This window comes from Protopterus annectens, chromosome 6.part1 (genome assembly GCF_019279795.1).
Source record: "Protopterus annectens isolate FY-2018-M chromosome 6.part1, PAN1.0, whole genome shotgun sequence".
Taxonomy (NCBI): domain Eukaryota; kingdom Metazoa; phylum Chordata; order Ceratodontiformes; family Protopteridae; genus Protopterus; species Protopterus annectens.
The window spans coordinates 196,494,847-196,513,568 of NC_056738.1; the positions used below are offsets into that span (position 1 = coordinate 196,494,847).

General features: G+C 35.5%; 1 protein-coding gene across 1 annotated transcript in view; it reads left to right on the forward strand.

Moving 5' to 3' along the window:
- GNG3 (G protein subunit gamma 3) overlaps positions 1–18,722 on the forward strand; it is a 93,032-nt gene that overhangs the window by 47,757 nt on the left and 26,553 nt on the right. Inside the window, exon 2 of the mRNA XM_044075653.1 lies at positions 12,817–12,922. Within this exon, the coding sequence (XP_043931588.1) occupies positions 12,824–12,922 (99 nt within the window). The 5' untranslated portion in view covers positions 12,817–12,823. The remainder of the gene's footprint in view (positions 1–12,816; positions 12,923–18,722) is intronic.

An 18,722-nucleotide genomic window follows, 5' to 3' on the forward strand; every position in this document is an offset into this window, starting at 1 on the left:
ATAACAGTTATTGCATTGTTATGTATTTTATGAAGGATATGAAGTCTAAAATTCAAATATCTGTCATTATTTAGAGACTTAAATCCTCAATGATTTGCCAGAAAAGTTCATTTTTTATGAGGAATAAAACACAAATTTGAGGCAAAGATCTGGACAGTTGAGAGCTATGATGGTAACATCCTGCTCAATGATAGACTCATATCAGCCTGAAACACATAGTCTGAAAGCCGCATAATGTCCCTCTTCATATAGTCCAGGGAGGTACATCTCATGTCATTTATACCTGCATGGACTGTGATGGAATCATACTGGTACCTGTAGTGTAATGACTTGAGTGTATGCATGATTTGGCAGATCCTGGGTCCAGATAAACACTAACATTTACTGTCTCCTTGTTCAGCCTGGTTAGAGGAGCATCGGTATATCTTACAATGGAGTCTCCTATGACAAGAATCCTGGGATGTGTGTTTGCTTGCCTTAAGGACTTAGTGTTTGGGGTTCCATTCAGAGTGACAGTATGTGTGGTGTAAGGTTTGCCTTTGGGTTTGTTTGGGCATAGATTTGACAATGGAATATCTAGGCAATTTTTGTTGTTTAGGAAGATTGCTTTTACATGCCTCAGTATATGACAGTCTATGTGTGTGCTCTGTGCTATGTGAAGTTGGTGTTGTGTGCATGGTTTCAATAACCTGATGTGCACTTGTATGTGAGAGATTCACCTCCAGTGTTAGTGTGTAACTACACCTCTCACATACCATGTCTGCTTCTTTAAGGATTAAGTGGTTGTCAGTAAAGGTGAGACAATTGCTACATTGTCTCAAGATACCCATAGCCACCAAAATGGCTACAGAGAAGTTGAAATTACTTATCCATACTGTCCAGTCCTTTGACTGTTGAGCTACAAGCAGGTGGTGTATTGAGGTTAGAAGGCTATTAAAGGTGCTTTGTTGGTACAGACTAATAAGGGTGCTTTATTGTGGCAGATTATGCTAAACAGTACTAAATTCTACTAGCTTTAATGTTTACACAATATTGAATTCTACTAAATATGTAAGTATTGCCCACTTGATGCCCAACTAACTGCTCTAAGCTTGTTGGCACAGAAGATATTTGCTCTACATTGCTTTTTTACACGGTGCAGTTTTATGGCCCATTTTACAGGGAACATTTGCTTTCTAAGTGTTTGCCACTGAACAGGGCACTTCTAACCTATGCAAAAGCACATATTTTATAGCATCACAGAAAAAGCAGAAAACTAACTAATGAGCTCTCTGACCAATAAAATTACTACACTACAAGTCCATTTGTATATTTCCCAGCTCACATAGACTAGGTAAATACCTCATGCCACAAGATGAATAAATCCAGTTCTCCTTTGTAAAAAGAAAAACAGTAAAAGAGACCCACATGTGCAATGCTACAACAAAACAATTAAACAACTAGCTGGAAATCCCTAGCTGAAGACAATTTCAAGATAGTCTTGCAGCAGTAACAGTGAGAGGAAAAACAATTCTTTTTACAAAAAATCTGTGAAATGCACACATAAAATCAGGAAACAGTAGTGATCACTCAAAATAACTTAAGCAAGTGCAATTTAGCAATCAATGGCACTTAACTTTGCCTGGATGGCCTGGATACAAGTAAAACACTTCCAGAATGCAAGCTAGGACTCCAAGCTTTGCTGAGTTCTAGGAAAGTGAGCAGGAGATAAGAAATAAAGGAGGTTTACTCAAGAGCAATACTTGTTTGTTGGGTGGGCACTCAGTATCATGGATCTATAGAAAACAATGGGTGGGAAGAGAAATAGCTTACACAGCACACAACAGCAATGAAAAAGAGTAGTGGGGGACTTGGAAAATTAGATTATCATAAGGGGTGGAGGCCAGAGACACAGCTTTATAAACCCCCACAGCAAAAGGGTGAAAGGGTTGGGCATTTTTTTTTTCAAGGAACAAGCAGGGTAGCTAGAGAGGCATCTAATCAAATAAAGGCAATATTGGAGCTCTTTCAGAAACTTTAGCTTATTGTGTTAGTGGGGGATGGGGAAGAAACAGAATACAGCTTTAAACAGGCAAATAAAAAGCAGGATATAAAAGCACTGAAGCACAAACTGGAGCAGAGACAATTCTCTCACTATTGAACTTCTACTATAGTTTAAAGCACCAGACTATAATTTTTTTCTGGTGTGTCTCTGAACTCTATTAGACTTGCCTGGCATAACTTCCCTGTTGTGAATCAATGTTGTTTTTATACTGTACATCAGTTGCATCCAGACATTCTAAAATAGTTTTTTTTTCAGTGTTGATTCCATGATCACGTGTGGTTAACAGAACGTCTATTTTCTGATGTTTATACTTCTTAGAACCTGTGGTATCAGTTTCTAATATGTTATATGATTTTCAATCTTATTGTGCCGTACACACACTGCAAATTTTTTTCTGTACTGTTTTAGAAACAAATGAAGTAGTGGATGTGTGTGTGTGTGTGTGTGTGTGTGTGTGTGTGTGTGTGTGTGTGTGTGTGTGTGTGTGTCAGTGCATATATTTGTTTGTAAGTAACAAATGGAGCATGCAGATACTCTAGTCATTCTACATTTTTTATTTTAATTTTAAATACATGGAAAATCCCTGTTACAGGAAATGCACAATAAAACCAGTTACACACAAAAGACTTAAGTGATTATTTTCAAACCAAACTTTTAAAAGACATGAAATTATGTATATAAAATTTATGCAGTCCTCAAAAAAATACAAAAACAGGCAAATTATAAATAAACATTTTACACACACTGGAATATTATCATGACATGAAATTTCCTTTATTATGCTTGACTTCACACACACTTTATGAAGACTATTTCTTGTAAAAGCAGTAATAATCTAAAAGCATTGTATTCTAAGAATCAAATGTAACTTATCATCTGCGTTATACAATTAAGGTTTGTGTGCACCATATTTCACTAAAATATAAAATCAAATAGAATAATCAAACACCAGTAATATCCTTAAACTTATAATATAAAAAAGATAACCAAAGAGTATGATGTCAAAAATTTCTAACACTGTTAAGGACTTAATTTTATATCTGCTTAAGCCTAGCTAGTTATTTATATATCTTACTCACTACCAAATTATTGTGGTCTGAAAACTGCAAGTGAAACCCAGTAATCACTACTGGACATTTATATTTAACATATCCACAACTTGCACGGTTAACAGAATTGCATAAATGAAGTGACACCAAAATATCAGAATTTATTGGTTTAGTTTTTTTTTTTTTTTAACAAGTATAACAATGGCACCATGTTAAGTCTGAGATTGTAAATAATTAAAATAAATATATATATTTCATAATGACCTGATTCAAGTTTTCATTCCTTATGAGGAGAAGCACATTATTAGCATACATTAAAAATTTACTCTAATAACAAAAGAAAGGGAAGTAATTACTGCATGTACTTCAAATGAAAGGGCCCAAAACTTGACTTTGAGGAACTCAGCTGATCAGGTGGGAAACTCGGGACCAGAATCTATTTAGAAGTATATGCATGAAATGCCCTTCCAAACAACTAATAAATCAGTTCATAAGTTCACAGGTACTTACTAGGCTATTAATGTGTGAATATCTTAAGAAGCCTAGCATCACATTACCATGGTAGTTTTTAACTCTTGTATTTGGCATACAAACAATGCAGAGATAGGCTGAACAGAGATACATTGGGCCATTTACATGCTTCCCCTGGCCAAGAGGGACAAGGTGCTAAACTGGGGATGAATTTCCATATTATCCATTCATTCATCCATATTATATTTGAATAGTGTAAGAGAAGATTTTGCTTTAAATGGATTAGAAGGCGGTTCGGAAAAAGTGGTATTTTCTGTGATACAAACCTATCTTTCCAACATGTTCTATTTATTCTGCAAAACAGATTAAGATCCCTAGAGCAGGTATTTATGATACCACTGGACTTGCGAATGTGTAATAGGTCCTACAGAACTCAGTCTAACACTCTACATGCAAGGCAGAGGTCACCTCTTAGTAGCCTGCATGCTACTAAGAAAACAGACAAGGCTTTGAGATGGTCTGCGTAGTTTTTTATGATTTAGTTAGAATCAATTTAATCGAACTAATGGAAAACACAGATTTTTTGAGCATAGTATTAATCCAGCCATGCTCCACAAATTGTACACTGTAGAAAAAAACTGTAAATAAAGAAAAATAATATCCTTATCTAATCTATTACAAACAAAGCAAAAAAAAAATTAAAGCAGTTTTATTTCTATGAGCAGATACCTCTCTTTAAAGAACAAGATACTTCATCTAAAGAAATGTTTCTTCTGTTCCCCACTTGCAGCAACCCCAAGTGGCACTCAGCAAAACAGAAACAAAGCTGTTTGTCTTTAGGGACCTGGTAGACTACTTGAACATAAAAAAATGAGTACAGACATAAAGAAGTGAAACAACTTTTTTCTATCATACCCCTAGAATAACTATTTTTTGTGCTGAAGTTAAAGAAACAAACTGTAGAGAGAATTATAGCTAAGATAGGAGAACCAGAATCAGGAAAAATAGTACACCCTGAAAATGTAATGACAGTACTACAAGGCTGCTGTAGCAGATTATATAAAGGAGATGAAATCATAGAAACCAGAATAGTTGGGATGAGGTCATATTTGAGGAAGACAAATCTAGCTAAATTAATAGAAGAAGATTACAGTAAACTAACAACAAAAAGAAAAAGAAAAGAATGTGAGAGAGGCAATCAGATATAAGAAAAGAAGGAAAAACCCAGGGATATATGGCATACCTAATAATATATGGAAGTTGGAAAAAGAAATATTAAAGGTATGGATTCAAATGTTCAGCCATATTATGGGGGGGGGGGTATTCCTCTCTCATAGAACAGAGTGGTAATGGTACTAATACTTTAGGAAGGGAAAAATGTGACTGAACCAAGGTCACATAGATTGATATCAGTACTGAATAATGATGGTTGTGGCTGACAGACTAGCAAAAATGTTTCCTGGACTCTTAGATTTAGATCAATGTGAGTTTGTGATAGGTATCACCAGAACAGTGATGATATAAAAAGATATGGAAATAAACAAGAAAGTACTTATGATGATAGCAGTGGCTGCATGCTGAGAAAACATTTGACAGAGTAGTTGGGCTTCTTGCAAAAAGCCATAAGAAATTTTGGATTTCCACTGGAATGGATAGAATTAATCAATAGGGCATATTAAGATGCTGAAGCAAGATTGAAATGTAATGGAATGTTGTCTGAAAAAATAAACATCTCAATAGAGATAAGACAAGGTTACCAACTATCCCTATGGGTATTTGCTCTTTATTTGGAACTGTTAGCTAGGGAAATTAGAAATTCAAGGATAAAAGGATACAGTTGGGGATCATCAGTAGGGGAAACTACCCCTGTTTGCAGACAACATTATACTTTATCTTACAGATCTAGAAAGAGATCTGAGGACCCTTTTCACTGAACTAAGAAGAGATAGTGGGCTGACAGGCTTTAAGGTAAATGAAGATTAAACTAAAGCAATTGTTCTGAATTATGTCTCAACGTATAATCTGGTATAACAGTTTCCTTTCCTCTGTGACCATCAGAAGATGAGATATCTAGGGGTGTGGACAGAAGTGAGCACAAAAAGAGCAGTGGAAGAACTTCAGTATGAAGCAATGAGTAAAATAACTATGTAGCTATGATAGTGGAAGCTATTGATAATGGATCTGGAGAGTAAAATTTAAGCTATAAAAATCTTTGTGGTACTATTGGTCAGGCATACTGTTATACCCCACCCAAAGAGATATGGACTGGACTAGAATTAAGAAAAAAATGAAGGAACTTATTTGGGAAAACAAAGGAGATAGAGTTTAGTTGGATATGTTAATATTGCTAATTGACCAGGGAGGATTGGGAATTCCAAATCTAGAAGAGTACTATAAAGCTATTCAGCTAAAGTCTATAATATATTTAGCCCAGGATATAACTTATTGGAAACACATCAAGTCAGATCAAGATAAACTGGGACTAGATGAAAAAAATGGATGTTTGGGAAACATTAAAACAGGATAACAGGAATAAGTATTTGCAGTCTTATTTGTGTTAAAATATCAGACAGGTCCTGAGTCAGGATAAGATCAAAAAGTGGTGAAAGTTGTTGCTACCAACAGGGAGAACTCAGCAAGGCCTTACTATGTCTAGGCAATTCTGATTTTATATTATAGCTCAAAAAAATCATTATCATTTCCTTAGTTACACTAACTTGCTCACCCAACATCTCCGACAGAGTAGTCTGCAGGGAATCTTTAAAGTTTGCCAACTCATTATACTCCCAGAAAATATGTTCCCAGTTAGCTTTCTTCCCCATCGTATCTCCAACATTTGCTGTCTACCTGAGGAAAAATTCTTTGGAGTCTAATTGGGGTATAACAAAGGCCTATGTAAACACTTCAAGCAAAGATCCTAAATCCTCTAGAATTTGTTGCATATTTGGGAGACATGCATATACTCCCCCATTGTTTCTTTGTCAATTGCTTATCTAATCTCTCTTCCCAATTCTTTCTAACCTCCTCTCTTTCTTATAGTTATCATGCAATATTTTACATGCTCTACTAATTATTCCTTTCTTAACAGCATCTTCTGTTCCTAATTGTACTAAAAATTCTATCAGTGCAGATCTTTTGTTTAGGGCCACCCTATTTCTTTTTCTTTGCCTATACTCTGATATCAATCCTTAATATGGAAGGCAATCTCTAACCTGCAGTCCAAATAAGTTTTTGGCATCTTCCCACTCTATTATCTTTCCCTCATTAGTTATTTGCTTCCAGTACCTTGGTTTCTTTGCCAGTTTTCTCCAATAAATTCCAGCCCCCTCCTCTCTATTGTCTGTATCCCTAATTGCAGTCATACCTATTGGCAGAATCTCCTTTCTCCATTCCTCTGTTGGATTAGTTCTTAGTGTACTTTCTGCCACTTTATGAATATAATATTCCATATGATTATTGTTACTCTCCTTAAAGGTCTGCATCCAAAATCCCAATCTCTTATTGTTTCTTGGCCTTCTCTCTGTTTCATCATCATGTCTTTCTACTTTGAATTATAGTTTTCTGCTTGTGCTATGTAAAGGAGCCTTAACTGTGTAGCTCTGAAATATTCCTTCAAATCGAGTAATCCCAATCTGCGGTGTTCTACTGGAAGAATAATCTTATCCCACTTGACTCTTGCCATCTTCCCCTCCCAGATAAAATCTTTCAGCTCTTTATAGAGTTGATAGAAATATACCTGAGCTGTGTATAAGATTAAAGGGACTAAAAACATTTTAACTGTTTATATCTTACTATTGATATCCATATAACAGAGCTTCCATTTTCTCAGATTTTGTATTATCTTTTGTTTAGTCTCTTCCCACATATCCTTAGCTGCCACACCAAACTCATTTCTAATGCATACTCTTAAATACTTCATTTTATCATGTCCCCATAATTATGGATATTGCTGAACAAATTCATATGTGGATACATAGTTTACTGTTATTGCCTTTGTTTTGGCTTCATTAATTTTGTATCTGTATCCTGAAAAGATTTAAAACTGTCTCAATATGTTCCACAGTACTGTAATGTCCATTTCTGGTTTTGTCAGGTATAAAATAATGTCATCTGCAAACAGAGCAAGCTTTTCATAACTACCATACCAATTATATCCTTGAATTTCTGAGTCCCTTATTTTCTTTGCCAATGTTTCTAAATATAATGCAAATAACAAAAGGGAGAGAGGACAAACCTGCCTGGTTCCTCTGCACAAGCAGAGATTATCATAGAGAACCCCACCCACTTTAGTTTTCGCCTCCTATCCCTCATATATCCTCCTAATAAACTTTTAAATGTTATCAGGGAATGCAAATGCTTCCATTGATCTGTTCATAAGTCCCAGTTTACTCTGTCAAATGCTTTCTTTGCATCAAGACCCACCAATAACAGTGATATTTTCTTACTTTCAAGTTCCCTATGGATAATCAGTCTTCTGTTAATGTTGTTAAATATTTGCCTCCCCTCCACAAAACCACATTGATCCATGTCTATCAATTTTGGCATCACTTTTGCTATTCTGTTAGTCATTATAGACATAAACACTTTATAATTATGGTTTAGTATTGCAATGGGCCTGTATGGAGCTGGATCTGATGGATCTTTACCCACTTTAGGTATTACAGCTACCACTGCTTTCTTTCAAGATGTTGGTACTTCTCCTCCTCTGAAAAAATACTGTTAAACAGATATTTATAATTTTTCCCTCCTAGCTTCCAAATTTCCATAGAAATACCATCTATTCCTGGGGACTTTATTGTAGATTAGTTATACATCACCATTTATATCTCCTCCTATCATAACTGTTAGTAATTGAGCCTCCTCTACCTCCAACTTACAGCATATTTAATTCTTCCATAAACATTTCCATTTGTACCTTTTCTTGGCTTCCATATTTCTCTGCTTTATACAAACTTTCATACAATTCCCAAATTATTTCCAATACTGCTACAGGATCCTTTGTTATCTTCCTCCCTAAGCTTGGTTACAGCCCTTTCTATTTTCTGTTGCCTGGGCCATTGTGGTAAGAGTTTTGTGCTCTAGAGTTATTATCAAAAAACAGTTGCTTAACAGCAATCTTTCTAAACTCATGCATATTACTGAGGTGATCCCTTGTTTTCTGTTTAGCATTCTGCAGTTGCTCCTCTTCTTGTTCTGTGAGATTATCCCTATTTTGCAATACTTTAACATTTGTCAGTCCCTCTAAATAAGTCTTGTTACTTTTAACCATATTTCCCTTTCTTTTATTTGTACCCTGTTTTTAAACTCCACTTTAATTTTATCCCCTTACCTAGGTATATTTTCAGAAGAAATTTCTATCTTCTCTACTAGTTCCTGAATAATTTCCACTACCCATTCCTTAAATTCCTCTCTTTTCAACATATAGGTGGAAAAGATCCAGTGTCTCATTTTTGTTTCATTATCCTGTGTTTTTATTTTAGTTATTATTGGCACATGATCTGAAATAGTAATTGAGTGCGTATCAAGACCTTCAATTAAATGCAGATGTTCCTGTGAAATGTAAATTCTGTCTAGCCTAGCCCTTTTTTTTTTTGCTCAAGAAAATATATTTTTTTTCATAATAGTATTACAATAAGTTAATACATTGTGTTAATAAATAACTAGTATAAATAAATTATTAATCAAGAAAGTAAACTATATACAGTATGTACAAAAGCCTGATTTGTATCTTAGGGAATATGTAAATTCACTCCGAACTCCTAGTACTGAATTCACATCTTCCATGACAAATATTTTCATAAATTTCTTCAAAAATGTATCCTATTTTGTTACATTTTGCCTTCTGGGTCCTGCACAAACACCTTCACTACTGAAAATTAAATTCCAGTCCCCACCTATAAGTAATATTCCTTGTTGAAAGCTGATTTTTTCTCCCACAAATTTCTTAAGCTCCAGTATAGCAGTTTTAGGTGGAATATAAATACATGCCAGTGGCCCCTTAATAATACAAATCTACAATTATTATCCTTTTTATCCTCTTCCTCTTCCAATTAATATAAGTACTCCTGTTTTCCATTGTCCCAGCTATTTCTTAAAATAGCCATCCTGAAAACCTTTCTTTATCAAATTTACATGTTCAGTTCTTTCCAAGTGTGTCTCCTGTAGCATAGCTACTTGCACCCTATACTTTTTAATATAGTTTAGTACTCTTTCTTTTTTGCATTTATTTGTGAGACCATTGAAATTTAAAAACATTATAGAAAGCATCTTTGTATTAAAAAGTTACGGGTGTGTGTGAGTGAGTGGTACAGATGAACTACCATGGTGGGGCTAGCCAGCCAGTGGTATAAACCTTGACTCGAGATGATTGTCACTACTGGAGTGACACTCCAACCCCATTTGCAAAATGGGAAAAAGGGGTTGAGTTTGGATGGATTCTCACCTTTTACGTATAACAGCTTTTTTGTTAAATGTCTAGTTCCAGCTTTTGTGTTACATGCATACACTGTTTGGCAGGTTGAACTTTTATACAGTTGTTTCTTGTCATATCCATTTCAGACTATATCACATCTTACAAAACTTTTTGTTTTATTGAAAGCTCACAAACAAAAAAAAACAGACCCCCCCCCCTAATACCCCCTAAAACGTTTTACATTAACACTAACATACAAAACTATGCACAGGTTCAAATACTGAAGTTTTACCCTCCTAACAGGAACAACTGTACCAAACTGACAGCCACACTCACAGACTTTAGATGCCCTAAAAGAAAAGTTATCCATGCTAAGATGCACAGAGCTGCCTGAGCTTCTACTAAGCACTGTCTGATTATGTCTTATCATTATAGCTCTCCCAGCTAGGAGAACACATGAATGCTTTCAGAGAACATTGTTTCCTAGCCAATTTCTTTTTTTCCTAGTTAAATTATCTTTATCAGATTGTCTCCATGGAGACACGAGGACCAGATACAGAACTGGTACTAAGCATACATTTATTTGCTAGAAAAAGGCAATATTTAATATTCTTTTTCATCTACTTGCTTTCTCTTAAAATCTGTAACTAGCTCAAGTTAAGGGCCTTACTCTAGTCATCCCCCCATGCAAAAATGACAAAAAGCACATTCATTTTTCTTTTATCATGCTCTTTTAACCAACTTTTTTTTTTAAATTGCAGTGTCTACAGTTCTTAAAAATGATCAACGAGAAAAAGAAGAACGGAGAAAGAAAAAAAAAAGATAAAAAAAGAACAGGAACACCTGTTTACAATAGTATCCACATCTCACTTAAAAACAACAGAAAATGTTACTTTATAGCATGCAAGGAAATCATACACTATAAAAATTGTTTTATTTACAGTTAACTTTCTCACACCTCTTCCCCCAGCCTAAGTATTTTTCTGAACATTAATGACATGAAGTAGGGCATACACTTCAGAGTCTCCTGCAAGTCCAATATTTCCAGATTTTCTTGTTCTATTTCACAATATAATTACTGCTTTGTAATCCTACATTTGTCAGTTTCCAAGTTACTGATTTTATTCCTGTTTATCTCTCTCTTCCAAATCCTTTCTCTGCTTTATTTTCAACTCTTCTCAATTTCTCAATTCTTCTAGTCAACTCTCATGCTCCCTTCCTTCTCTCCAGCATTTTCCATTGAAACACTGGAAAAGGTTTCACTGGCACAGTCTGTCTTTATTACCAGATGAACAAGAAGCAGACTCTCATTCTGTTTCATAACTCACTTTTTGTTGGTCAAACTTTTGTACTTCCTCCTTAGCATGTACTTCACCAAAACCTGATTTTATCCCTCCAAGGAAGAATATTTTGAAAATAGCTGCATACAGCAGTGTGAAACTTGTGCCTGCTTCTCAATATTCCCTGAATAGTGTAATAAATTTACCCTTGTTCTGCCTGGTTTACGAGTAATCATTCTCCACAAACACTCTGCTATCACCCACTTTTAACACTTTGTCCTTCTGCCACAGTTTTGTCTGAATCAACTCCTTATTCTGGTAGGATTGCATCTTTACTATTAAAGGTTTAGGTTGCTTTCTCATAGCCAGGTTTGCAACATACACATGATGTGCCCTTTCATTTAACCCCTGCTGTGGAATACCAATCCAGTTGCTTATTTGTGTTTTCATAAAATAAATAGAGCCTGTTCCTTCCAGCTTCTCTAGTACAGCTGGAAATCTCAGGTTTTCCCTATGTACTCTGTCCTCTAATTCTATTATTTTTTTGAATAATCTCTTCTTGAGCAGTCTCATATTCATCCAGCCATGTCTTCCTTTCAGCCTTTGATTTTTGCAGTTTTATCACCTCATCTGAATATCTGTTTAAAGCTTCTTCCATTTTTTCCAGCCTTTTATTGTTTGAGTTGATCTACTCCATCAGTGTTTCATTTATTTTAACCAGGTCTGTGTACAGTTGTCTTATGCTTTCCTCTAGGTTACTGGAAGTCATGTCTGGAGCTTGCACTGCTTTTTGCTGAACAGCTGCAGTACTTTTCCCAGTCAATGTATTTTCCTTACCTTTTGTAGCTGATTTTCATTTAGGTCCTCTGTATTTATTTTTTCCTGGAACCAGTCAGTACACTTACTAGCCAGTTACTGAAATTTATCCAGAAACACAAAAGTCCATTGGCCTTCTCTGCTGAGTTTCTGTTTTTACACTGGGAGATCTAGAATTAAGCTGTTACTCAATATGCAGCCACCTTGGAAGTCCTGATTAAGTGACTTTCTTAGTTACAAAGTTTATTATTGAACATTGAGGAGATCAAACCATGGGGTAAAGAATGAAGATTACCATCTCCTCATAGCCTTAACCTTTGCTCTTAAACTGACAGTGGTTGTTATTTCACCAGTCTCCCGGTCAATTCCACTTGCTCTCACATATATTTCAAATGTGAATATTTTCAGCACTGTATAACAGTGCTTTGTTTTTCTGCTAGCAGAGTTAACCAAAGCTTTTTATCCTTGTTTTCTGTGATTATTATCATATTCTTAGAAACTGATTGCCTTTACAATATATTTTGTAAGTAGCCAAAACTGGCTGCACAGTATACTTTACCCTTTCTTACCTGTCATATTCACAGGTAAGGGGATCACCATAAGGCAAAAAGTCAGTTCTGTTATAACTAAAAACTACAAAGTAAATAAAATAAAGACTAAAGGTAAGGAATGGCATATTATATGGGTGAAGCAGTTAATTTACTCTTAAAGAGCATAATAATGTTTTTTCTTTTTGTTTTTCAGTAACATAATGAAAGGAGAGACACCTGTAAACAGCACAATGAGCATTGGGCAGGCCCGTAAGCTGGTGGAGCAGCTGAAGATTGAAGCAAGCATGTGCAGAATAAAGGTACATAACTCACTCTTTCTGAAAACAGAATTGAGTATTGGCAGCATAAAGGTGTGTAACTTACTCCTATTGGAAAAGGAAATGAGCATGTGCAGAATAAAGGTACATAACTCACTCCTGCTGTAAACAGAAATGAGCATTGGTAGTATAAAGGTGTGTAACGTACTCCTGCTGAAAAAGAAAGTGAGCATGTGCAGAATAAAGTTATATAACTCACTCTTGCTGAAAAGAGAAGTGATCATTGGCAATGTGAAGGTATGCAACTTACTCCAGATGGAAAAGGAAGCAAGCATGTGCAGAATAATGCACTCTCTCCTGCTGAAAATGGACCTCACCCTTCAGTAGACCCAGTAGCATTTTAATAATCAAGTATGGAATTCAAAGCGAAAAGTAGATTTCCTGAATTTTGTGGGTCTATGAGCTTCCTATTTCCCATACTACTATTTAATATTAAATGGCTTCAGTTCTTTCTATTTATAAAGTCCTGGACACTCCTACATGGTCTGCAGTTTATTCTTTGTGCAAGTGGATGATTTGATAAATTTGTTCTGGTACTAACATATATATGAAACATGTAATACATTCTTATAGTCTTTCTGCATATAAGTAATGCTTTATATAAATGTCACAGCCTATGGTACTTTCTGTCACATATCTACACATGTACATACATACATACATACACAAGCCAGCAGAGGATGAGTGAAAGTCTATTTCTTTAAAGTCATCTTCCTGCTTGAATGCCAGACCCTTTGAAAAGTGTTTAAGAATCCTGTTCCTCACCACCTAAACTCAGGGTATGTTCCATTTGTCCATCACTCTGTCTCTAACAAAGTACTTCCTTAATACTAAGATGTAATTTGTCCCTCAATTTGCAGACTTGGGAACCAGGAGTACCAATGTTAAAACAAGCAAACTGGGAAGTGTGGTTACTGAGAACAGCACAGACTCATCAGAGCCAATAGACATAGTCTTTTAGGCTTTCTGACTGATTGCCTCACTGTTTCGTGTGTAATTACAACAGCCAACTCATAGATACAGTTCCATTTAACATTATTATTATTATTATTATTAATATTATTATTATTATGTTTTTTAAACATAGGAAGTAAAAAGACAAAAAAACAGTCTGAGAAGTTCTCATTATCCACCAACACAGTAAACGTGCAGCTATTTCCTTTGTTCTGTTGATATAGTTAAAACACCTTGTTAGCACACACAGATATAGTTAAAACACCTTATTGTTGCCTTTTATCTTTCTGATAGAAGAAATTCTCAAACAATCTTTCTGCTCTAGAAATGGTGAGTTGAATTCCAAAAGCTTTACTCAAAGCTATTTTAAGTTACTCCACTTTGTTTCTTATATACGATGCAGTCTTACTCATCATGGCCAAAACCTCCACAACCATAAATGTACTGGGGAAGGGATACTAGAATATCATAGGCAAGTTAATGGCATATGTTGTCATAAGTAGTACTTACATCCAGTAGACGTGGCTTGTAAGAAAGCATATAGAGCAGTAAACAGTTTCACATTGCAGGATACAAGGTTTTCTGAATAACTTATAGAGTAGTTGATAGTATCTGAAGTTCTTCTTTGTGTAAAATGGTTGACAAATACAGTCTTGGTTTGGGCACTTTAAGGTTTGGCAGTCCCTTTAATTTAGCAACAAATTTTTGTTTCAGGGTGATTGTTCAGTAGAAGCGTTTGAAAAAAAAGGGAAAAATAAAATTTAGGGGAACTGTTTTGGCAGAAATAAGTGTATGGGAAAGGCATGATTTAAATTTTGAGAGACACGGAGTTAGTGGAGGGAGTGGAGCTGGATTTTGGCATAGGTCTCAAAGAGCAAAAACAATTAATATCTTTATGGTCCCACCTTTGAATGATGGGATTATAAGACTTTGATTCTGCTATCATCTAAAGGTGCATTGGCCCCACCTTAGAAATATAATAATCCTAATAGTTTCAACTTTTATATTCTGTACACATTTTTTTATTGTTTGAATGTTAGGAAAGTGTGTCAGGAAAGTTTACTGAATTACTTTGTACCAGTGTTGCATGGGAAAGTGTTAGGGAGCAATGAGAGGGAAGGTACAGATGAAATTTGAAAATGTTTGACTGGGACTGTATTTATAAGGATGTAACAAGGGACAGAAGTTTTAGAATAGAAGAATTCCACATTGGGGGAATAATAAAATAAGTGACTAGAAGTTCAAGGATGCTGCCAATAGATTATCGGATGCAGGGTCAGGCATTGGCAGGGATATGGTCCATATTTTAGCTTGGAATGTTAATGGACTTTGAAATCAAAGTACAAGGGTAGACATCAGCGTCATACTGCTGCAGGAAACACATTTAATGTAAGATAACTATGTTTAGCTATCCAGAAGGGTTACAAAGTTATAGCTAGTCTAGCTAAGTTGGTGTTTGTAGAAGAGGGTAGTGTTGTTACAAGACAAGACTTGTGCCCTAGAAGTTGATGGAGTATTAGATGAAAGTAGTGAATGCTTAATAGGCCTCAAAGGGAATTATAAAGGTAACAAAGTAACAATATTGGGTATCTATATCTCCCCTACAACAAATGTCCAAGAGGTAAGAAGACTGCTACTGGAAGTAGTTACATTTCCTGAAGGGATTCTCATTCTTGTAGGAGATTGGAATATGGTGTTTCAGGAAAAAAAGACACAGAGGATAAAGTAGTAGGAACCTGAGAACTATAGAGAAAGGGTGTACAAACTGTTGGCAGGCTTTGGAATGTGGGATGCATAGTATCAATGAAAGGAGATGCAAGATAAGGGGTTCACGTAGTTTAGTAGGAAGTGGTCAAGGATCAATAAGGTGTTAAATTTCAAAGTAACACTGAGCAATGATATTTGAACATTGCACATCCACAACCTTTTTCAGATCATGCATTAGTTTAAGTGGATAATAGTCTAGGGGGACAGAGAAATCAAGGCTAAATATTGGAACCTCCTCTTCTGTGTGTTTATGAATAAAGAAAAACTAAGACAGATCAATGAATTGCTTCATAGTGTTTTCAGTGGAGAGGCAATAATTACTTTTAACTCCTGAGATAATCCTAAAAAACAAATTAGATTTAGGCTGCAAAATTATCTGTTCTTGTTAAGGCAATCAGCTAGACCTACCAGATTTAGGAATATAAAAAGGCTGACAAATTTGCAGACTATACAAGGGATATTGTCAATTGATAAGGAGCACAAGAAGAGGTGATTGAATGAGGAATAACAAAGGAAGGAAGACAACATGATTCCAGGTTGGGGATTAATGGTAAGGGGGATAAACTTTATGAGCTCAATGAGAGCTGTACACGTTTTGACAGAAAGACTGAGGCAACACATGGTTGAAAGGGCAGTATTCCAGTTGAGGGATGAAAAAACTCACTGATATTTTAAGGAATAGGAAAAACATTGCAGATGTTCTGAAACTTCTTTGAGGAACTTTATAAAAGGGAGATTTGGATAAGGGATAAAAAGGAACAAATACAAGCATATTTGCTGGGCTGTCTATTGCTAAAGGGGACACAAGAGGTTTCAAAAAGGTTGCTTTAGAACATAACTGAGATAGAATTAGTGGATGTCTTAGAGAATTACAAAAGTGGGAAGACAGTATACCAATGCAGGTATGAAAGTTATCCAAGAAACAGATGTTAGGGATCTGGTTGAAGCTAAAGAATGACATTTTGATAATGGGCAAACTTCCAAGCTCTTGTAAAATGGGGATTACAGGAGGCTTTTCTAAACTCCCTAGAAATAAATATGCAGAGAATATTTTAAAAACTCACCACTTGCAGTGCTAGCAAATAAAGAAATCTTTCCAGCAGATTATACATTTCAAGCTAATGGACAGCTGTTTTACTTTCCCCCAAGTGTGTACAATCATGGAGTTTGGGAAAACTGGTGACACTTTCTACAAGGGGGTGGTAAAAGGGACATAGATCATGGCTTCTTGGTGGTCTTCAATAAACAGCTGGAATCACTTGTCAATCAGAATGACTCTCGCTATCAATTATTGAAAATATGCCTAACTTGCTTGAACCAGGATACGGTACCATCTCCACAAAGTTCACCAGTGTACTTTGTTTTCCTGGCATATTTACAGTTCACCTATTTTCAGAAACTCTTATAACTCACTGATCAAGAACAAAATTATTTTTGGACTTCCAAGATGGTTGCACATTGAGTAACAGCTTAATTTCAGCTCTCCCAGTGTGAAAACAGAAACTCAGAAGAGAGAGACAGTGAACTCATATTTGGGGTAAATTTCAATAACTGGCTAGTAAGTGCACTGCCAGGATGTCAGCAAAAAAGAAATTCAGAGATCCTGAAAAAAAATCAACCACAGAAGGTGAGGAAAAACACTGACTGGGAAGAATTCTGCAGCTGTTCAGCAAAAAGTAGTGTGATCTCCAGCTTTGGTGCAAGGCAGTACTTCCAGTAACCTAAAGGAAAAAAAATAAGTCCAATGTACTCAGAGCTGATTAAAATAAATGAAGTACTGATGGAGTATATCAACTCAAATAATAAAATCCTGGAAAAAATGGAATAAGTTTTAAATAGATATTCAGATGAGGTGACAAAACTGCAAAAATGGAGGATAAAATGAAGAAAAGGCTTGCTGAATGTGAGACTGCTCAAGAAGAGATGTTTCAAAAACAATAACAGAATAAGAGGGTAGAGCACACAAGGAAAATCTGAAATGTTCTGTTGTACTAGAGAAGCTGGAAGGAACAGACTGCATTCATTTTATGAAAGCATAATAAGCAACTGGACTGGTATTCCATAGCAGGAGTTGTTAATTGAAAGGTCACATTATGTGTATGCTCCAAACCTGGCCATGAGAAAGCAACCTAGACACCTAACAGTAAAGATGCGATCTTACTAGCAGAAGGAGTTGGTTCTGACAAAACTGTGGCAGAAGGAGAAAGTACTAAAAGTGGGAGACAGTAGAGTGTTTCTGGAAAATGATTACTCACTGTACACCAGGCAAAGGAAGAGTAAATTTATTCCACTAATCAGGAAATGTCAAGAAGCAGGCATGAGATTCCAACTGCTGTATCCAGCTATCTTCAGAATATTTTTCCAAGAGGGACAAAATAATTTTTTGATGCAGAACATATTAAGGAAAAAATACAAAGGTTTGTGCAATAAAAGTGAGCTGTGAAACAGAAGGAGATTAAGCTTCTTGTTCTTCTGGTACTAAAGACTGCAGAGAGACTGTGCCAGTAAAACATTTTCCATTATTTCAATGGAAAATGCTTGAGAGACAGAAAAAAGTACAAGAGTTGACTAGAGGAACTGAGAGTATGTGGGAAACGAAGCAGAGACTGGATTTGGGAGATGGAGATACACAGGAATAAAACCAGCTACTCTGAAATTGACAAATACATGTGGGATTAAAAAGCATTAATTATATTTATAAAACATAGCAGAACAAGAAAACCTGGAAAAACTGCAAATGTAATATGGAAAGTTTTCAAAGAGAAATTGTTTGACTGCAAAAAATCAAAAAAATGTTTAACATCAGGATCTAGGCATACAACTTCAGGGGATATAGTTCCATAAGCAAGACACCTGATTAAGGTGAGAGACAAAAATTATAAGAAATGGAAGAGAGGTCAAACTATAACATTGAAAACTAGACAAACAAATTAAGAATGAGATTGTGAGACAAGATCAAGAAGAATTTGAAGAAAATTTATATAAAGATATTGAATATAATAGGAAACCATGTTATAGATACATAAGATGTTGAAGGAGTAAAGACATACAAATTGATAAA